General features: G+C 47.2%; 1 protein-coding gene and 1 long non-coding RNA gene across 4 annotated transcripts; one reads left to right on the top strand and one right to left on the bottom strand.

Annotated features, from left to right (window-relative positions):
• Positions 1 to 378: 378 nt before the first annotated feature.
• clcn7 (chloride channel 7) lies at positions 379 to 21,531 on the top strand. 3 transcript variants are annotated; one of them, XM_060045943.1, is made up of 25 exons: positions 379 to 652; positions 1,154 to 1,228; positions 2,838 to 2,903; positions 3,340 to 3,405; positions 3,564 to 3,696; positions 4,576 to 4,685; positions 7,689 to 7,769; positions 8,016 to 8,078; positions 8,355 to 8,438; positions 8,722 to 8,815; positions 9,590 to 9,654; positions 10,166 to 10,282; positions 10,396 to 10,453; positions 11,019 to 11,079; positions 11,884 to 12,025; positions 12,181 to 12,274; positions 12,998 to 13,179; positions 16,289 to 16,340; positions 16,917 to 17,044; positions 17,510 to 17,595; positions 17,875 to 18,007; positions 18,283 to 18,342; positions 18,604 to 18,780; positions 19,289 to 19,369; positions 19,554 to 21,531. In XM_060045943.1, exons 1-25 carry the CDS (start codon positions 539 to 541, stop codon positions 19,638 to 19,640), a joined length of 2,409 nt encoding a protein of 802 aa, XP_059901926.1. In that variant the 5' UTR covers positions 379 to 538; the 3' UTR covers positions 19,641 to 21,531. The 3 variants fall into 3 exon arrangements, with proteins under 3 accessions (XP_059901926.1, XP_059901927.1, XP_059901928.1); XM_060045944.1 differs by having other exon boundaries at positions 389 to 652; positions 1,157 to 1,228; XM_060045945.1 differs by lacking the exon at positions 1,154 to 1,228 and having other exon boundaries at positions 389 to 652.
• On the bottom strand, positions 5,011 to 7,356 carry LOC132474111 (uncharacterized). Its single transcript, XR_009529578.1, has 3 exons — positions 7,216 to 7,356; positions 6,978 to 7,037; positions 5,011 to 5,071 (listed from the first exon to the last, which is right to left on the bottom strand). It is a non-coding gene; the product is annotated as an uncharacterized LOC132474111 (long non-coding RNA).
• Positions 21,532 to 22,257: the final 726 nt, after the last annotated feature.

Raw genomic sequence — 22,257 nt, 5'->3', positions numbered from 1 at the left:
GAGCAGTAACTCAACTTAATACAGTACTGCAACAAATACTTTTGTTTCAGAGTATTGGATATCTAATATAGAGTATGCAATATTAGGCAACAATAATAAACAATGATTATATAATAGCTATTAAATAATGTCAATTTCACTTAAAAATATATAAACTCAAACTTTATTTCGTTTATAGATTATCACACTATGCGTTGGGGATATGTTTTAGGTCAATTTAAATTTTCTGGTGTTCAATCCTACCTGCAAAAAAAAGGTTTGTCATGCATCGAGAAATTATGTCATACTTTTTTTTTCAGGTTGCCCCATTATTCAGAGCATAAAGCATAGAGGCTTATTGATGTTCTAATAAAACTACAACACCCAGCACCACGCGTCAAATATGTTTTGTCCCTGCCTGCCACCCTTACAAAGCGTCACGAGTTTATGACAATATTGGTCATGGGGACATGAGATGAGGAGGAAAACAGAGAGCTAGCTTGAATTGGTCTTTTGCTAAGTTTTCTTTGTTTTGCAGGTGGAAATTTTCGCTTAGACAATGGCCAACATTACGAAGAAAGTGTCTTGGTCCAGCCGGGCTGACGACTCGAACGCGACGGGGGAAGGAACGCCGCTGCTCAACGGTTCGGAGCAGCTCGGGTACTCCAGACAGGTAGTTACTAGTTAGCGTGCTTGTTTGGCTGTGTATCCATCTGGTTGGCTGCTGTGGTTTTGAAGTAACCACATTAGCCATGCACTAAGAGGGGCCAGAGAACTCTGACAATGTTATTTGCTTTGATTTAACGCTTTATGCAGTAGGACGTTTTGCTAAGTCTCAATGGAGGTACTCCCAGTGACTTTTTGCAGGGGTTGGCCGATGGACTCAAGAAGTGGACAGATGATGAGTAGAGCTTCTATCACATGACAGGCTACTATTCCTCAAACAGTGTCTACCTTAAATAGAAATACTGGAAATGTCTACTTCCTTTTGGGCAATTCAATGATTGGAAATCGGGCTGTCATTCAAAGCTGCCACAACAATGTCACAGATGACAGAAATATGGCACACCACTCTCTTTTACGAACTTATTTTAACCACAATAACTGTAACTGCCGGCTGCAACACGTTGTCATATGTTTAAATGTTGAGTATGCACTGTTTTTTGGTTCATAGCAGTCTGGAGGAAGCATATCTCAGATAGGCAGAGTCAGCACGGTGAATATGGATGAAGAAATTACGTCAGAGGAGGTAAAGTCAGTTCAGATCCCTCTTCACTCTCTTCTGTCTGTCAATCACACTGGCATTCTACCCTCCTGCCTGAACTGCAACTTCTGAAGCATTTGTCATCTGAAAACCTTTTTCAAACTTTTCATTATCTTGGAGACAAAATTCAACGCAATTAGCCAAAACAGGAAAACAGAACAATGAGTAGGAGGAATGAAAATGTGTAAAATCCTATCTTCCTATTAAAAAAGGAAAAGGTCAAGAATCACGAATCAAGATCTTATGACTGTCTTGCATGGAAATTTCGATCATTCTACTTCTGCCAAGACCAAAAAAATCACCCAAAGGAATCTTCATCTGCTTAGCTGTGGTGCTATGTATTACTTTGGCTCATGTTGGCTTGATTAGTAAAGACTTTCCCTCCTGCATGTTATTGTGATTTTCAATGACTTTCACATTCTTGCATGCCTGCTTGTCTACATGCCCAAAGATTATCATTAGTGGAAAATCTGAACATATTCCTAAATGGCAGACAGATTTACTGTTTACCTGATATGTAGCCTAGAATAATAATGGTTTTCTATGTGTGGATTCAATCTCCAAAGTTATGCTCATTTACTTGCAGATTTCCTTCTTTCATGCGTTTATGACTTTGTGTTAGCATGCATGCTTCTTGACTATGTAGCTGGTCTTATGACAACTGTGAATTCATGGAGTTTAATTCATGCAGGTGTTTACTAAATGTCTTGTTCAGGATACTTATTTTTTTTAGCAGAAAACCTTGACAAAGATGTTTTATTGTATGTGAAAGGTGAAGCTCATGATCGGAATACAGAAATTACACAATCCTTGTGACTTTCAAATCTTCATCAAAATGTTTGGCCAGTTTATAATCATTTGTTGATGTAGGGTAGCTTTTAGCTAATGGGTAGAAACTAATTAAGGAATGCAATTACAGCCAAAAAGTCACCATTTTCTAATTCAACCATTTCAATATTTAACAATGAGCATGTTCACACATGGACTTAAACACATTTAGTTTTATAAATGTATAATAAATACGGTAATTGTACCCTTTCCCTCTCGCTCAGTGAGGTCTATTTGTGGTATAATGTTTGTAATTTATGTTTTTTTTAGGAAGAAATTATAGAATAATAACTAATATGTTGATGAAGACAATTTTAATCTTTCCTTGTTGTTGCTGTGGTGTGATTGATCGTCTGGCCGACGTTTCATACGTGAGGCGCTGATTGTATCCAGTTTCATACACCTATTTCAGAGGCAGAAAATGTAATAATGTCATTGTAAACTGCATGCACTCATCAATGCAAGTATGTAATCAGTTGGTCAATTGGTATTACAAAACCTACATACAGAAATACTAAATGTTCACAATGCGATTGGATTTTCGCTCTTTATACTTTGCAGAAATCAGGATGTAGTTAACAGCTACACTAAGCGCTCATTTATACATAGTACGTGGTCATTTGTGTGTATTGCATTTCATCTTGTACAATATAACGTCTCTCTAAAGTCTCCCCTGAGTCCCAGGTTTTGTGGTACTGTGGCACAGTGGCGTCCTCTGCCTCTTCAACTCTTTACCCTTCTGACCGTGACCCTCCAACTGTTTCAGGACTCGTTAAAGGGCCGGCCCAAAGAGATCGCGCACAACGAAAAGCTTTTGTCGCTCAAGTACGAGGTACAGCAGTGTTGGCCCCCCAATTAATTCTCACGTACACACAAAACTGAATCCCACCTATCATGACAAAACATTAACAATGTGTGATTCTAGTGTTGCGTTAGTTCTCTTTTGTGTGGTTGTTTTGCAAATAAAGGGATCTAAATTAATTTGGGGTTTAGGGTCTGCATCAAGATAAGAAGATGTAGCTAGGAAACATTGGAATCCACCTCATGTAGCTATGAAACTATTTCAACCATTTGATGTAGCTATGAAACATTTGAAACCTCTTAAATCAGTGCAACTGCGAGGCACAGGGATGTGATACTGACATAAAACCATTTCTGCTAAATGAACGACTTTGTCCTAGGAGGTTATTCAACCATTATGTTGGCAAAGCAGACTGCAGCCTCATACACTATAACTAAACTGTTTTGTTTATTTGGATGTGTTTCAGAGCCTGGACTATGACAACAGTGAAAACCAGCTCTTCCTGGAGGAAGAGCGCAGGATGAGCTATCTAGTGAGTACTCGTACCTGGCACCAATCGACGTCAACACACACTAGATATAACATGAGAAACGTCACACTATAACCAACTGCACCATAACTCTGTCATTGAGAGTAGAGACACTGGACTGTTTTCATGTGGTGCACTCACACGTCGTCGTGTTCCTGCAGGGTTTCCGTTGTCTGGAGATCAGCCGCTGGGTGGTCTGTGGTCTCATCGGCTTCCTGACGGGACTCATCGCCTGCTTCATCGACATCATGGTGGAGCAGCTGGCAGGACTCAAGTACTACGTGGTCAAAGAGCGTATCCTTACTGGGCATGAAATGAACGACCGCGCACGCACACGCGCACGCACACACACACACACACACACACACACACACACACACACACACACACACACACACACACACACACACACACACACACACACACACACACACACACACACACACACACACACACACACGCACTCCCCTTCATTGGTTGTGTGTTTTGTCCTTCGTTAATGATCAAAATAGTAATTATTTGGCCCCTCTTAATGATTTTTGTCGTCTTGGCACATAAACCAGCCACGGAAACACATTGCTGCCAATATATTCTGTTTTGAAATGGCATCGAGGGTGACGGAGGTTGTGTTAAGCTGCTAACTCTCCAGAAGTTTCAGAACAAGTTAGGAGAACAGGGCTGTTTCTATTCGATTTTATCTTGCAAACTACTCGTAAGCTGCATGCTGCGTTCACTTATTCAGAGATCCTATACGATTCATCCTATCACTTTACAGATGCAAAATAATTGCCTTTTATATAAAAATGAAGCCTATTGAATGTAACTGTTGGGCGATTTGGGAGGATTACCACATTACCAACTGCTTGTCCCGCCTTGTAGCCACAGAGTTAGTGGCACCGCTCTAAAAAGTAGGTCAGATCACATCAATCTGCAAATAATGGTGCATACACAATAGCTCTTGTGTGTTATCAGCCTGCACAGATTTAATAAACATTGATTCCAGTTTTGCAGTATTTAACTCGGTTCGCCCCCCGTGCAGTGTCCCCCGCTGTCTGCTCACTCAGCTCCTCGCCGTCTTAGTCGCGTTAAGGTCAACGCTAGTGCCGTGGCCCTCTCTCTTCAACACTGCTGGCCTTAGTCATTCCCTGACCTTTGACCCCCCCTCGCTTCAAGATATTGAGAAGTTCACCGCTGGGGGAGGTCTGTCCATCTCCCTCATCCTGTGGGCCGTCCTGAACTCGTCCTTCGTTATGGTGGGAGCCATCATAGTGGCCTTCTTCGAGGTAAGGAGAAGCTCCAACACGTCGGGAAATAGTTGACTGAATTGTAATAATGGTGTATTTTGGAGACGTTTGTTCTTCCCCTTTTTCAGGTTGTTTTCTTGCCGTATCATTATACTTAGTGGGGTCTTGTATGATGTACTTATCTTATATGTCTTACATGTATTCCATGTTCTGTTTTGTTAAATAACAATTGCTTATAACGAGGTTGATTGCCATATGTATTGGGATACATAAGGCTCCTCCCACAACAATTAAAGTATCAAATACAAAACAGTCAAGTCATGTATTAAAAATACTAATATTGTATTTGGTGCATGCTTTTATCCACGAAACAACTATTCTAAGGGTCTGTGCACTAACCTGGGTTGACATAGTGGGAATCAACCCTGACTGTTACTGCCACGCTCTCCCAGTGGAGCTGGGCAGGGATTCAAACCTTTAACCCTGACTGTGTTACTGCCACGCCCTCCCAGTGGAGCTGGGCAGGGATTCAAACCTTTAACCCTGACTGTGTTACTGCCACGCTCTCCCAGTGGAGCTGGGCAGGGATTCAAACCTTTAACCCTGACTGTGTTACTGCCACGCCCTCCCAGTGGAGCTGGGCAGGGATTCAAACCTTTAACCCTGACTGTGTTACTGCCACGCTCTCCCAGTGGAGCTGGGCAGGGATTCAAACCTTTAACCCTGACTGTGTTACTGCCACGCCCTCCCAGTGGAGCTGGGCAGGGATTCAAACCTTTAACCCTGACTGTGTTACTGCCACACTCTCCCAGTGGAGCTGGGCAGGGATTCAAACCTTTAACCCTGACTGTGTTACTGCCACGCCCTCCCAGTGGAGCTGGGCAGGGATTCAAACCTTTAACCCTGACTGTGTTACTGCCACGCCCTCCCAGTGGAGCTGGGCAGGGATTCAAACCTTTAACCCTGACTGTTACTGCCACGCCCTCCCAGTGGAGCTGGGCAGGGATTCAAACCTTTAACCCTGACTGTGTTACTGCCACGCCCTCCCAGTGGAGCTGGGCAGGGATTCAAACCTTTAACCCTGACTGTGTTACTGCCACGCCCTCCCAGTGGAGCTGGGCAGGGATTCAAACCTTTAACCCTGACTGTGTTACTGCCACGCCCTCCCAGTGGAGCTGGGCAGGGATTCAAACCTTTAACCCTGACTGTGTTACTGCCACGCCCTCCCAGTGGAGCTGGGCAGGGATTCAAACCTTTAACCCTGACTGTGTTACTGCCACGCCCTCCCAGTTGAGCTGGGCAGGGATTCAAACCTTTAACCCTGACTGTGTTACTGCCACGCCCTCCCAGTGGAGCTGGGCAGGGATTCAAACCTTTAACCCTGACTGTGTTACTGCCACGCCCTCCCAGTTGAGCTGGGCAGGGATTCAAACCTTTAACCCTGACTGTGTTACTGCCACGCCCTCCCAGTTGAGCTGGGCAGGGATTCAAACCTTTAACCCTGACTGTGTTACTGCCACGCCCTCCCAGTGGAGCTGGGCAGGGATTCAAACCTTTAACCCTGACTGTGTTACTGCCACGCCCTCCCAGTGGAGCTGGGCAGGGATTCAAACCTTTAACCCTGACTGTGTTACTGCCACGCCCTCCCAGTGGAGCTGGGCAGGGATTCAAACCTTTAACCCTGACTGTGTTACTGCCACGCCCTCCCAGTGGAGCTGGGCAGGGATTCAAACCTTTAACCCTGACTGTTACTGCCACGCTCTCCCAGTTGAGCTGGGCAGGGATTCAAACCTTTAACCCTGACTGTGTTACTGCCACGCCCTCCCAGTGGAGCTGGGCAGGGATTCAAACCTTTAACCCTGACTGTGTTACTGCCACGCTCTCCCAGTTGAGCTGGGCAGGGATTCAAACCTTTAATCCTGACTGTGTTACTGCCACGCCCTCCCAGTGGAGCTGGGCAGGGATTCAAACCTTTAACCCTGACTGTGTTACTGCCACGCCCTCCCAGTGGAGCTGGGCAGGGATTCAAACCTTTAACCCTGACTGTGTTACTGCCACGCCCTCCCAGTGGAGCTGGGCAGGGATTCAAACCTTTAACCCTGACTGTGTTACTGCCACGCCCTCCCAGTGGAGCTGGGCAGGGATTCAAACCTTTAACCCTGACTGTGTTACTGCCACGCCCTCCCAGTGGAGCTGGGCAGGGATTCAAACCTTTAACCCTGACTGTGTTACTGCCACGCCCTCCCAGTGGAGCTGGGCAGGGATTCAAACCTTTAACCCTGACTGTGTTACTGCCACGCTCTCCCAGTTGAGCTGGGCAGGGATTCAAACCTTTAACCCTGACTGTGTTACTGCCACGCTCTCCCAGTTGAGCTGGGCAGGGATTCAAACCTTTAACCCTGACTGTGTTACTGCCACGCCCTCCCAGTGGAGCTGGGCAGGGATTCAAACCTTTAACCCTGACTGTGTTACTGCCACGCTCTCCCAGTTGAGCTGGGCAGGGATTCAAACCTTTAACCCTGGCTGTTACTGCCACGCTCTCCCAGTTGAGCTGGGCAGGGATTCAAACCTTTAACCCTGGTGGTGCCTTGCTCTTCCGACGGGGCTCGACGGGAGCAAATAATGATCAAACTATCCAAGCACATGTTCCTCATCACAGCTGTGCATCTGAAGATAACATGCCACAGCACATATCCCTGTATGAACTGGATGTCACCATGTTGAAGTCTGACTGCTCTACAATGCTTGCTATGACGACGCCCAGGAGTGCGGTAGACCGGTGCTAAACAACACCTTCTACATGGCAACAGGGAGAACATTACTGAGTGGCTCGCTGTGCAGACAGAGGAACCACGAGGAACTCCCCTTGGGAATTTCCTCTTCTAAACACTACTACGACACGATGTCTCAATCGCAAACTCGAAAGACTCTCCAATTAACCTCATCTATCTCCAATTACATGAACTAGCATCCCCCCCCCCTCCATATCTCTTATCGTCTGCTTTCACTGTTCCCCCTCCCCATTAATGTCTCGTCTGTCAGCCCATAGCCGGTGGAAGTGGCATACCTCAGATTAAATGTTACCTGAACGGAGTCAAGATTCCTCGGGTGGTCCGTCTGAAGGTATGTCCCAGAGAAATGCATCATCCCTTTGCCCACAGTGGTGTGTGTGTGTGTGTGTGTGTGTGTGTGTGTGTGTGTGTGTGTGTGTGTGTGTGTGTGTGTGTGTGTGTGTGTGTGTGTGTGTGTGTGTGTGTGTGTGTGTGTGTGTGTGTGTGTGTGTGTGTGTGTGACCTAGACAGTAAACGCTATATACTAGGGCTAGGCATACATTCAAATGTACTAAAACACCTTGTTTGTGTTGGACAGACCCTGTTGGTGAAGGTCGCGGGGGTCATCTGCTCCGTGGCCGGAGGCCTCACGGTTGGAAAGGTACCACAAACACACATTAAGCTAGTCCGCAGAGTTGCTCCACAGCACAACGTCGCTTTTATTCTAATTGTTGGTGGATGACCATTTTATTTCATTGGTTTATTAATGATTCCAAGTTGTGCATTAGCAAGGTCGTCTTAATGACTGACAGAGGTAGTTTTAGATCAGATGATGTTGTATGATAGGCTACGTAATGAGTTTTAGATCACATTCCAGTCCTGTTGTTGTTGTTGTTGTTGTTGTTGTTGTTGTTGACGTCGTCCCCTTCCCCCCCAGGAAGGCCCCATGATCCACTCGGGGGCTGTGGTGGCGGCGGGGGTCTCCCAGGGCCGCAGTACGTCCTTGAAACGGGACTTCAAGGTCAGTCCGCCGACCTCTGTCTTGTGAACTTGTTTTGTGTCGGCAAGAAGGAAGTTATTAAATCAGTTCTTTAATTGATTAATCAGGCACGCTTTATATAACAAACAAAAAAACTACACCTAATGATCAGTCCACTTTTATAAAAACGTAATTTTTATTTTGTTTTGCATAAGAAAAGTACGTCTGTTTTAATTATGTTACATTCAGTATCACAGCAGCTAAAATGTGTTGACAAAGCGGTTGTTGATTCTTCAGTATGCGTCTGTGTGTTCCTCTGTTGTAGATCTTTGAGTATTTCCGAAGGGACACAGAAAAAAGAGATTTTGTTTCTGCTGGAGCTGCAGCCGGCGTCTCGGCCGCTTTCGGAGCGCCCGTTGGTACATAGCACACGCACGCGCACGCGCACGCGCACGCGGACACACATCCCCCCCCGGGCGGCGGGTCGCCCCGGGCGGCGGGTCGCCCCGGGCGGCGGGTCGCCCCGGGCGGCGGGTCCCCCCGGGCGGCGGGTCGCCCCGGGCGGCGGGTCGCCCCGGGCGGCGGGTCCCCCCGGGCGGCGGGTCGCCCCGGGCGGCGGGTCGCCCCGGGCGGCGGGTCGCCCCGGGCGGCGGGTCGCCCCGGGCGGCGGGTCGCCCCGGGCGGCGGGTCGCCCCGGGCGGCGGGTCGCCCCGGGCGGCGGGTCCCCCCGGGCGGCGGGTCGCCCCGGGCGGCGGGTCGCCCCGGGCGGCGGGTCCCCCCGGGCGGCGGGTCGCCCCGGGCGGCGGGTCGCCCCGGGCGGCGGGTCGCCCCGGGCGGCGGGTCCCCCCGGGCGGCGGGTCGCCCCGGGCGGCGGGTCCCCCCGGGCGGCGGGTCGCCCCGGGCGGCGGGTCGCCCCGGGCGGCGGGTCCCCAGCTGGCTTTGTTGCAAGGAGGGAAAACAGACGTATAAGATAATTAGAAGGCATTGTTTTCTGCTGTCCACTACTTTAATATTTAACTGACACTGTACGTACATTCACACAAACCAAAAAGGTTGTTTTAGTATTTGAAACGTGCAGAATACTCGAGGGCCTTTATATGTTATCACCTAAAGGACACAAAGGTTGCTAACGGTCTGGCCATGGCCTGCATTGACACCGTAGAAAGCGCTCTCTCTCTCTGTGTGCCGTCCAGGGGGCGTCCTGTTCTCCCTGGAGGAGGCAGCCTCCTACTGGAACCAGATGCTGACCTGGAGGATAGTAAGTAGTCAGCCTCATGTCCACGTTCGCACCACGGACGGGCAGTGCCCCCACCGTGTGTCTGTGTACGGTCGACGCTCTATCCTTACTGGAATAGCATTGGGATGAAACAGAAGTGGGAGGGGCTCAACCAGAAGTGGTGCTAAATAGAGGAATGTAACACTTTAAAGTCTTAATATGTGTTGACAACGGATTAGATTTGGCAGTTTGACAGAGACGTGGTCAACGTTGGTTGTGTAAACGGACAACGAAGGGGTTTTATCCAAAACACTGAGGGCAAGGGGGAAGGTGATAGTCCAGCTTCTTCCCGGTCCGGGGTAGGTTTCCTGGGAGGCCTTCATGGGTAAACTGGGTCCTGGCTCGATGACAAAATAAACCAGTGCAGGTCCCCAATTCAGTGTGTTCATTTCTTGTCTAAATATTAATAATAATAAGTCCTATGCACGAATCACAGCTGTCTTCAGATTTCTTTCTGGTATGCTCCTTCACTATCTGCTGTGATTCCTTCCAGTTCTTTGCCTCCATGATCTCGACCTTCACTCTGAACTTCTTCCTGAGTGTCTACCACAATAACCCGGGGGAATTGTCCAATCCCGGTCTCATCAACTTCGGGAGCTTCGACAGAAACGTACGATCCTTGTGTTCATTCTGTCCGTTTCTTACTGCAAGTCTTCTGATTCTAATGGTTCTGGGAGAGAGGTGCATTAATGTTCATCTTTCTCATGGTTTGTCCTTCCTCAGAGTTCCTCGGAGTATAACCTCTACGAAATACCTCTCTTCATCGGCATGGGAGCTATAGGTAAACCTAATAATACACTTAATAGATTATTATATTGTCACCAACGGGTTATAACCTCAAGGACTAGGTTGATAAGGTAAATGATTATATCCTTGACTATTGGTGTTCAGAAATTTTTGAAAAGAAGATCTAACATGATTATAGACGATTTAGTACGATGTCATCTTTGATAAACCCAGTTTCACTTGATGCATCTCCAAGTTTAGTGCCTAGATACAGTAGAAGTATTTACTGTAAAATGGGGCGGTCAAGTTTTGTTGGTTGGGTTGAATAGTTCTGGATATGCACCAAATTCTCATTGGTCGCACAGCCGTGGGTATTACCTTCGTGTGGAAAAAAACACTTCTTAATCCATTATCTTTAGGGGCGATAAGGACATATGCAGACGATTTTATTTTTGAGAGATGGGCTATGTTGTTAGAAAAAACATTCTATTTATAAATAAGAATAATATTCAAGGGTCCTTTAATATCTGTTGTGGTGGTTTCGTAGTTTCTGTTAAGGAATTGATTGTGGGTTGTAATTAGTGTGTTTGTTCTAACCTGTGAATGTGGTCGACCCCCAGGTGGGCTTCTGGGCGCGCTGTTCAACGCCCTGAACTACTGGCTGACCATCTTCAGGATCAGGTACTGACGGGGCTGCTTCTGCTGCGTTCGACCACAGGAAGGCTTCTGGACAGGAGGGGTTCACAACGGGGGCCACCTCAAACAATCGGACCACACTTTTTTAACATTGCCTATGCAATGAAAAAAGTAATTTAGATTATACTTCATATTTTATCAAAGCAGAACAAAAGTAAAACCTGCATCTTGACGTCATTTACCAGAACCTTTTCTCGTCCGCTTTTCTGAGAAATAACGGGCTGAGGGCAAATATTTGAATATTCAGATATTCATTCGTTCGTTAGGTATTCAAATTATATTTCAGTGTTTGAATGCTTCGTTTTGATTATAAGAAAGAAATCAAGTACACAAAAATTTGAAATGTTTTTTTCATTCTTATGTCTGCATATTTAAGAACTGCAGGTAAAAAAGGAGGTTGCATTTCGTTGGAATATCCCAGTTCTAAAATGTATATCTCGTTTGTTGATAAAAACTTTAGCAGTTAATAAAAACTAAATCTGCAGAGGTGTCCACCTGCACCGTTTACAGGAAGCAGAAGCAAAAGATTTGACATTATTCCGTTTTTTTTTATGTAACGAATGCATTGGCTGATGAATTGATCCAAAGTGAAGTCAGCCCGTTTCCCGTTCCAATTTCTAAATCCTCTTCGTAACCAAAGTATACCCCACTGTCTGTCCATAATCAGGTCAGACGAGCACTCACAATATGGAACGATATGAAGTGATACTCCTCAGTAGGTCTTGTCCACCACGCGTATGGTAAGAGTGTCATGGCGTGAGGCTGACCTGAGCTGGGCGCTCCCCTCAGGTACATCCACCGGCCCTGTCTCCAGGTGATGGAGGCCATGCTGGTGGCGGCCGTCACGGCCACCGTGTCCTTCATCATGATCTACTTCTCCAACGCCTGCCAGCCACTGGACGTCGTCCAGGGGGAGGACTATCCCCTGCAGGTCCGCACGCACGCACGCACGCACGCACGCACGCACGCACGCACGCACGCACGCACGCACGCACGCACGCACGCACGCACCTTATCCCACCATGTTTTACATTTCATTGCATTTTTTTCCTGTTTTTTCGTCCTTTTCCTGTTCGCTCTCTGTAGTTATACTGTGACGACGGTGAATACAACTCCATGGCCACCACCTTCTTCAACAGGCCAGAGAAGAGCGTGCAAAACCTCTTCCACAATCCCCCAGGTAGGAGGATTGTGTGTGATGCTGAGAACAGTCAAGACATGCAAAGCAGAAAGAGTAGGCGCCCAACCGAGGGTGGATCAATCCACCAACATTCAAACTACGATGGGAAGAACATTTTGCAACAGTGGGCTCTGCCGACCGCGTTCACAGGAAGTGAAACAAACTCACTTTGAACAGACTTTTTTTATTTCCTTAATTTTTTTTTTACAAGCCAAATAGCTGTGGTTTATATTCCTGTGCCGTTTAAAGGTACATTGTGCAACCACAAAGGTTTCAAGGTAGGAGATCTGTGCCCTTCTCAGTGATTTGCCTTCAAGTGATAAAACCTGATGTTCCCGTATGCATTTCAGGATGACTTCTAATGTAAATACGCCTGTAGGCTTATTGGCATTAAAGGTTTGTGAGTAAAGAAATACAGATTGGCATCACTTTACAGCTGACTCAAAAATACAAGGAACCAGTCGCAGGGAACTGAGTACTGTGAACTGTAACAGTTCCCTATAACAGTTCACGCCGATATTTGGGTGGGGCCATTTTGGTTGTGGGCAAGGATGCGTAATAAGATGTAGCTTATACCACAGAGCGCCTTGCACGTGGTATTTGAAAAACATACAACGCATTCAACCCCTCCTGCAGCCTATGGAAAATGTGTCATTATTTTCCAAAAATACAATTAGCTTAACTTCCTGCTTTTTGCCCCAAACCCTCTGATTGGCTGGGCAGGCTCCTACCACCCGCTGACGCTGGGCATGCTCACCATCACCTACTTCTTCCTGGCCTGCTGGACGTACGGGCTGGCGGTGTCGGCGGGGGTCTTCATCCCCTCGCTGCTCATCGGGGCGGCATGGGGCCGTCTCATCGGCATCATGCTGGCCACCCTCTCCTCCACCAACTCCACGGGTCAGGTGCGTCTCCCCGCCGCCGCGCTCGTCTGTCGGGGAACGCCACTGCGCACGGCGGTCGGGGGTTGTGGCGTGGCCTGAGGCCCCCCCGCGGCCGGGGTTCTGGAGCCTTCCGCCGGGCAGGAGGGGCCTGGTTCAGGGAGGCCGTCATCAGACGCGTCCGTGCTGGTTCAGACGGGGTTCAACACGTGTTCTTGATGATGATCGAGGGCAGGACAACTCGGAGAAGGGACAGGTGGCCTTTTGCCCGCCACGGCCAGGAGAACTCTGATTAGTACTTGAGGTCCCCTTTAAGATCGGTGTGCTCGGTGTGAGCGTTAGCCTGAGGTCTGTTGGCTGAACCTAACCGGTGAGATCAGACAGGGAGGACGCCGTTTCAATTTCATTAATGCAGGAGGAAGTCTGTGTGATTCCATTCCACCGTTTAAACTTCAGCTTAGTCCCCCCCCCCCCCCCCCCGCCTAATAAGCCCCCATTATGGCCAAATCAAATCAGATTCCTGCAGTCTCTAATTATGCCACTGCCTGAAGCTGTAGGGAGCAAAGGTAGAAGGCTTACTCATTTTCTCCAAATCAACCTCCTTAAAGAGTAAGTTTCCTCAGTTCCTTGGCCCAAATTGATAGTCTATTAAAATCCTGATATAAATCCTGATGATTTTGCATAACGTGTTCATTGGTATGCCTGAGGTCAAGCGTGGGGTTCAGCGTCAGGCCATCTGTGGGTTCCACCTCTCGCCAAACATGCCTGAGTCATGTGGTCCGTAATGTCCATGGCCCCATCTCTTGTATCACAGTCGGTGATGGTGTCTGGCTGGTTTGCCTTGCAGAACATGATTCCAAACTTGACAGGTTTGTTAGCCGCGTTCTGTGCGTAGAATTAGCGTGCTTTCCCTATCCACCGTGATATTCACCCTAGGCACATAACTTCTACATTTTTTGCGACTTTTCTTCAGAAAGGTGTGGCTGAGAGGAATGTTCCTGTTGGGTTATTTCTGCTTTTCAACGCGCCCCAGAGGAGGTACAGAGGAGAAAATGGAAACGGCTTTAATGACGTGTACCTATAATGGTTCATTGACACATTCACACACCGACGGAGGAGTTGACCATGCAGACCGCTCTCTCCTCGTCGGGAGCAGTCAGAGGGGGGGCGCCTCGCTCAGGGACACCTCGACACTCCTCGAGGAGCCGGGGACCGAACCCTCCGGTTAGCAGTCAACCCGCTCTAACTCCTCAACTTCCCAGCTTTCACCAAAGGATACGACTTTTTAAAGAGTTTAAAAGGTCTATTGTATAAAGCCAATACTCCATTGACTTCTATTCATAGGTCTTACTTGTTTCATCCTGAAATTGTCGGTCAACTCAGATGAACAATAGCCTTCATGTACTTTAAGGTAAACGATACCCATTGGCTTTTATAGTTCATTCAATAACGTCATGTTTTTAGCCAGGCCAAATCTTGAAGTGAACCAAGTGTATAAAGTCACATGGGTCATGAGCCTGGCCTCCTGACCGCCGCCCTACGTCCGCACGCTTAACGTGTGTGTCGAGGCCCCTTCCAGTCTGTCAGCGGTCGCCTCTCTGTCAGACGGGAGGTCCCCGTGCGCCACCTGACAGCTTATGACAGAAGTGCTCTTCAACGATGAGTCCGTCGGTCGTACCCTCAGGCGAGAGCAGCCTGAGGCTCCGTCCGCGCGGGGCGGGGTGGGAACGGCGCTGAAAAGCAGGGGAGGCACATTCCACTCACTAGCTCCGGTCGCACCTCCCTCCAGGCACAGGACTGACGGATGAGCTGATGTCAGGTGGGCCGGCTTAGCCCCGGTGGTGCGGCGGGGTGACCTGTACGCCTTGCATGACTCCGCCGTCGCTGTGTGTAGGAGCTGGTCCTTGCACGGCGCTTTGGGTAAAAGCGTCTGAGAGGTGCCCAAGATGTAAATGTATCGACGTGACCCACGATGGGTAATTGAACGCGTAAGTCGAGCAGTCGCTGATGGTCACAGGACTATGGCAGCGTTACATTTCGTACAGCTTTTTTATGAGACTAAAGTTGATGAGGAGTCAAGTTCCATTACTTATAGCCTACATGTGTGAATGATGTCATACATGCACCCTTCTGTTGATGCTGGCCATATGTATTGTGTTCCTCTCTTTGGACTAATGTACAACACTTGGTGTAAGCCGCTTTGGGTAAAAGTATCGACTGACTGGTTAAAATGTACCGTAACTCTAATGCATTCAGGTGTTACAATGACCACAATAGCACAAGACAGAAGGCCAACAAAACATACATATATAGCTATAAAAAGCATTATACCAAATACCATACCTAATTACATAATTGAACTACCAGTCATTTACAGCATGTATCAAAAACTGCATTTACTTCAAGTCGTAAATAATGTTTATTTGGAGTTAAATTCTACTTGTAAATAACAATCAAATGTGCACCAAAGGTAGAACGTTCTTTCATTTGTAAAAAGCCAGACGCACAAGTTTGTCTATTAACTCTTGGCTTAACTAGACTGAGGTCAATCTCCCAGGCTGCATGGCTAACATCGTGTCTCTAATCACCCGCCGTGCACCTGGTCCCCCAGCAGTGCAGTGCCCTCTAGTGGAGCCTTGGTGTCACTTCAACAAAAGTAGTCAAAAACACAAAGGTTGTCAAACAGTGTTCAGTGGCGTCGCTGTTCTAGGGTTTGTAGGCAGAACCAGTGTTCTATAATTCTATCATTTATTTGATTCAGAAGAATACAATTCAGAAGTAGGAAAAAAAGCGACCGAGCCGTGGCAGTTTGATTATACGCCTACACGTGTTTGAGTAAACAAAGACACAGCTAGGTGGAGCAGCTAGACGGGATGTTAACGGCTTCACCAACTGTCACATATTGGAACGCAGGTCCACTGCAAGAAGGAGTCAGTTGAACAAAAGCCATGTCTGAAATACATGTTGACCTGGAAAAACGTCATCGGCTAACCTTGGCTCTAAGCAAGCCGGCCGAACCCTTTTAAGCACGTCAAGGTTATCTCCCAGATAGGCCCACATTCTCTTCAGTAGAGTAAACCTGTGCAGCACTCTTCCTCATGTTTTGGCCAACAGTCCTGTGTTTCCTCTTCAGATCTGGGCCGATCCAGGGAAATACGCTCTGATTGGTGCTGCTGCTCAACTCGGTGGGTCCTCATCAACTACGAGTCACTAGGCCTTGTTTTTAAGCGCACTCATTAATGATGATAATTTGTGTGAATGGTTTTAGTTAGACATGTATGTATGAATCACTTCTCAAATGCTTACATGAACACCAGGTTATTGAAATGACAAACATACATCCCAGAGACGTGTCTGTCGGCGATTGTATAATTTAATAGTGACCGTCGCCTTTTAAAGACATGAAATTAATTGTGGAGTGCATCATAATTCTGTAATATCCTGCTTACGTCATATGTCATTTGCAAGTGAAACAATCACGGCAATCGATGAAGAGTGATTGGACAGAGAAGAAGCCATGAGAGCTGGGGTAACCACCAAAGGATAACCCCCTTATTGTGGGGTGTTGCGCCGTACCATTTCCACGAGTTGAGCTGAACAGGAATTTAGGTTTATTATTACAATTGGGTTCAAAATTAAAAAAGAAAACCACTTCAATATCTCAGGGCACTCACTGTTTGATATTTCATGCGTGCCTGAAATCCATAATTTGAACCCTATGAGAAAGTAGTCCCTAACGAGTCTGTCCTCCCGGCCTGCAGGGGGCATCGTGAGGATGACCCTGAGTCTGACCGTCATCCTGATCGAGGCCACGGGCAACGTGACGTACGGCCTGCCCCTCATGCTGGTGCTCATGACGGCCAAGATAGTGGGGGACTACTTTGAGGAGGTAAGGGTCGGGTTCACCATCTGCCGCGCTCTGGGTTAGGTTTCCATGGTAACAGCCCATCGTCACCCTCACTGAGATGACCGTCTGGCTCGTCCTCTACTGCGCACCACTCGCCACACTCTGGGTTTGGTTTCTATGGTTACTATCAGTCATCCCCGTCTGGTCGAGTTGACCTAGATCTGTTGTGATGTGATGATATGATATCGCACGTTGCATCTATTAACTCTGAGATCAGAGATCACGTTTCATTTCACTCTTTCATCCGACAACAGTTATCTATCTCCTAGATATTTTTGTATTTATTATTTATGACGTGGCCCAGATTCTTTCTACCAAAATGCGTGTTTCCCAGAAGGCCGTTCTATTTTGGGCGTGTAGTGAGTACAATAAACCGTTGCCAGTTTTACCTCCTACAAGAAATAAGACGATGCGGTCCGACCCCCCTAAGCACGGCTTGTCTTCCAGGGTCTGTACGACATCCACATCAAGCTGCAGAGTGTTCCCTTTGTGCACTCTGAGGCCCCCCCCACTTCTCATTGGCTGACGGCCAGGTAAGACCCCCCCCCCCCCCCCCCCACACACACACACACACCAGGTCAGACCTAACGTCTGACAGGTCCAAACAAGGAAATAAGCCATTTTGTTTTCAACCGACGTATTTTGCATTAGAAAGGCTTGAGACGACCAATCAAAGTGCTTCCTTTCCCTTGCAGATGGAGTCTAATGATTATAAGATAAAAGGCCTTTTTGAATTCAGCAGAAGCGGAGGACATGATGTTTGGAGTTTTGTGTCCTTTGACCTTTGACCTCCTTTGACCTTTGACCCCCAGAGAGGTGATGAGTTCCCCGGTCACGTCCTTCAACCGCGTCGAGAGGGTGGGCACGATCGTCGACCTGCTTAGCAACACCTCCACCAATCACAACGGCTTCCCCGTTGTCGTGAGCAACGCCAATGGAGAGGAGGTAACCCATCTGCCGGACGGCCGTCTGTGAACGCACTTCGGTCAGCAGAATCAGATCATGTGGCCGTTTCCCAAAGGACCGCTTTGGAACTCTGTGTTGCGGACAAATGGGTCAAAGAAGAAAGTAAACGATTAAGACCGTAGTATCGATAAGCTCGGACGTACAGTTACGTTAACGCGCTGTGATCACAGGAAAGATATAGCAAACGTATGAGGAAAGATTAGAAGTATCGTCATAAAGCGCCTTTCTGCCTCCCTCTTCTTCCTCTCCCTCAGCCGGCCAAGCTGTGCGGCCTCATCCTGCGCTCGCAGCTCATCGTCCTCCTCAAGCACAAAGTAAGTCTGCGTGTGACTCCGCACCCTAGAATCATATCGTTCCTCAGGAAGGAAAACATCCACATTTGTAGTCGTCTTTTAAAAGGCACCAATCACGACGGTTAAACGACACGTGTCTCTGTACTGCCCGCCCACCGCCCAGGACCTCGACCAGAGAGGGCTCTCAGTGTGCTGTACATGAGCCTTTGGTCTCAGGCTTATCTGCAGGCAGATGAGCCCCCCCGGACCACGCTGTTGTTCACCCCTGGCTGCGCTCTGCAGGTGTTTGTGGAGCTGGCGCGCTCCAAGCTGACCCGGAGGAAGCTGCAGCTGAAGGACTTCCGGGACGCCTACCCCCGCTTCCCCCCCATCCAGAGCATCCACGTGTCCCAGGACGAGAGGGAGTGCATGATGGACCTGACGGAGTTCATGAACCCCACGCCCTACACTGTGCCTCAGGTGGGCAGCACGCACGCACGCGCGCGCACACACGCACGCACGCGCGCGCGCGCGCACACACACACACACACACACACACACACACACACACACACACACACACACACACACACACACACACACACACACACACACACACACACACACACACACACACACACACACACACACACACACACACACACACACACACACACACACACACACACACACACACACCCTTTGAACGATGCAAAGGTCTTCAGACAGTTTGACCTTGACTAGGATTAAGTGCTTTGAGCCTATAGTGAAATAATGAACGGTAGAACATACAAATATATTTATTTTTTTTCCACCAAAAAAAATTGCAAAGAATAAGTGGTAATGGAAAGTCCCGTATTGGTTATTGTCCCATAAATCCACATGTTCTCCATCCATTCGCCACCGGCGCCAGTCTGGGATGCACCAGAGGTAGTTCTGCTTCAGGCGTCCAGATGACGGGTGTATGTGTGATGTCTGTTTGGTGCAGGAGACGTCTCTGCCTCGAGTGTATAAGCTGTTCCGAGCGCTGGGACTGCGCCACCTGGTGGTGGTGGACGATTCCAACAGGGTAGGTTCTGATTTAGCACATAATTGTTATTTTCTTCCACCTCCCCGCTAATTTTAACGCTGGCTAAACACGTGTTTACTTAAAGAGCCAGTGAATACACTCTTCCAGATGGATTCAAACACTTTTGAATCCATAGTAGTCCCACACTGTTTTTTTTTTAATATACTTGCCTTTTTCCTCCTAGGTGGTTGGACTGGTGACTCGGAAGGATCTGGCCAGATACCACCTGGGTAAACATGGGCTGGAGGAGCTCCAGCTGGCCCAGACATAGAGTACTGGAGCCGGAAGCTTCTCCCATGGACTCAGGTCTGCATCAACAGCACCACCTTCACAGGTTGCCTAGTAACGCGTTGCCCCTCATTCCTCTCTAATATCTGGGTCACCGAGACTTTGGAAAGGACTGCACTTTTTTTAAGGCAAAGTGCGCAGTTGTATTTATTATTGAAAGAAAAAAAAAGTGTTTTGTAGCTGAGCAACATGAATAAAACTAGTCTTGTTTGTTAATTTGCAACAAAGTTAATTAGAGTTTGTTTTAGTTCAATTTCGGCTGTCAAGTTTCTGTTGGTATCGCCCAGACAATTTGTCAGAATAGAAAAAGTAAAGTCAAGCTTCCCTTGTAGTTTTTAGTTTTTTATTGACATAGTTTCAGTTAAAATCCTGAATTAGACCCGTTGTGCGATCCCATTGTCGTGCCCCCTGGTCCTGAATCTACCTTTCCAGCCTCTGCTTCAGTCAGACCAGCTCCATAGGAGTCTTCACTTCTTCCTCTTCCTCTTCTTTTCCTCTGGTTTTGCACTGCATTGGGAGGAGCCTTTATTTATTGTAAGTTATTGGAGGGGTGGGCTGAGCCAGTGGGTCAGTAGTGATATCTCCTCATTACTGACACCCTTTTTAAAGGGGTGCTCCCACAATTGTACACATTGAAGCTCCCGTTGGGGTACTGTGCGACCGTGGCCTGATCGAGGCCACAACCGCCTGCAGTTAAATACTGTTCTCTCTGCCAGCTGATAAAGTAGCTGGCAGATGGGTTATGTGTGTCTCCTATTATGTAATACAACTAATATCAAAGATTGTATTGTAGATTGTAAAAAAAAGGTGCACAAATTATTTCAAGACTCTTTCCCTCTGCCCAAAATGGAGCCTTGATGTGTTTAATCGGGTGAGTGCCTTTTTAGACAGAAGAAGGCTTCATTCGTCTAAGCTTAATAAGCTTTAGTTTTCTTTCTATTAACTGGCAGTGGGAGCAGAAAGGCGAGGGCAGAGCTCTGTGTTTATTGTCAAACATATTTGCTTGACATAGAAGCTACTGAGTTGAACAGTTGCTATACAGCATGGACACCATCTCCAATCACGTATTTGGCTCAAATGAATCTCTTGGCGTTGTTCCATCGGCTCTTTTTGCCGTGTCGGGCCTTTCTGATTTGCGTTTTCACCACCACTGGAACTTGAACAATATTGATGATGCTCGATGTCATTGTGTGTTGCCTTCCGTCTGAAACAACCCTAATATGTGAATCGCGTCTTAAAACGAATCAATCCGATATCATGGTAGACTATAGAACTAAAAGGGTTCTAAGGTTTGTTATGGCAAACACAACTCAAGCGTGTCATCAGTTAAGAACATAAGGGGTGAGCATGTCCTACCTTCACACGGGAAGCCCGGTTGTAATGGAGAATCTAATTCCAGCCGTGCAGGGCTGCAGTACGTACCAAACTGTTCCAGTATAGTACGGATGGATAAACGCCACAAGGTGACGGTTTTGACATCACCTTGAGCCACCATTTGAGCCAATCGGTTCACAGCAACCAATTCTTTCCACAGAGGTGTCATCATAGGTCAAACGCACCATTCAAAGTTCAGCCCACTCTGAATAATCTGTGTTTTAATTCATTTGTTCGACTCCTTGTTGTCACAAAGGTACGGTTTACATTGAGCTGGTTTAGTCGTTTTGGTCATTGTTCTACTTGACTACATTTGATCATTTTTCAATGAAACTTTTCTGTGTTTAATTTAAGTTGTGATTTGCATAAACTATGCCCCAATTGCCACATTGTCCTGTTGTACAGATATGTTCAAAGTATAGACGATGGTGGATGGTTTTATTTTATGGCTCAATCAACATTTGTTTGTGAACTAATAAAGTTATTGGTTGTTAATAATTTCCCCCCTGATTTACTTGTTTACTAACTATAAATAAGCGGCTGCATCTGTCACGAGCATTAACTCTCTTCAGTTCAGTAAAGGTAGATGTTGTATCGGCACATTTTGTTTTGTGTTTTTAGGTTCAGAAATGAATAAAACAGTTTTTTCCAGGCATGAGTGGTTGTTGTTAAGAAAACGGTTTACTGTGGTTTAAAAGAAATGAAACGATTCTCTAGAGTTGAATCTAATTTCAGATGATAAGCTGATGGCTACTCTGTTATATGCTGTATGCAGCTGCAAGGGTCTTTCTACCCATACCAGGGACGATGGTTAGGTTTCTCTGTGCCTTCCTAAACAAGAATAATGTCGTCGAATGGGCAGAACATCTGAACAAGGGGAGGATGAGGGTATTAGGAGCTTTATGGATCATTCATTGTGCCAGCGATAGAAACCAACCACGCCAGAGACGGAAGTCCTAAAACTCATCCATCAGTGACATTTTGAGGCTGGCTATCGGTGAAAGCTACAAGGACAAGTTTATCTCCTCCTGGATCACCTTGTCACAACAGATTTTAAAGACGCATAGAGAATAAAACGGCAGCGAGTGCTGTACTCGTCTCATAATTATTTAATCAAAGTGTAAAAGTGATTAATATTTATTTTGGAATTCTAAAGTACTGTGTGAAGAGGGGTATTCCAAGCTTACCTGTTGGCTACATTTATTAACCCTAACCAATCGATATCA

The sequence above is a fragment of the Gadus macrocephalus genome, chromosome 2 (genome assembly GCF_031168955.1).
Source record: "Gadus macrocephalus chromosome 2, ASM3116895v1".
Classification (NCBI taxonomy): Eukaryota; Metazoa; Chordata; class Actinopteri; order Gadiformes; family Gadidae; genus Gadus; species Gadus macrocephalus.
Note: the sequence above shows the minus strand (reverse complement) of the source record. Positions and strands in the feature narration are given on the sequence as shown.

Coding starts and splice junctions, on each gene's coding strand:
- clcn7 (XM_060045943.1), top strand. CDS start 539: ATGGCCAACATTACGAAGAAAGTGTCTTGGTCCAGCCGGGCTGACGAC. Junction 4,686..7,688: donor TCATAGTGGCCTTCTTCGAG/GTAAGGAGAAGC, acceptor CTCGTCTGTCAG/CCCATAGCCGGTGGAAGTGG. Junction 11,080..11,883: donor CTGACCATCTTCAGGATCAG/GTACTGACGGGG, acceptor CGCTCCCCTCAG/GTACATCCACCGGCCCTGTC.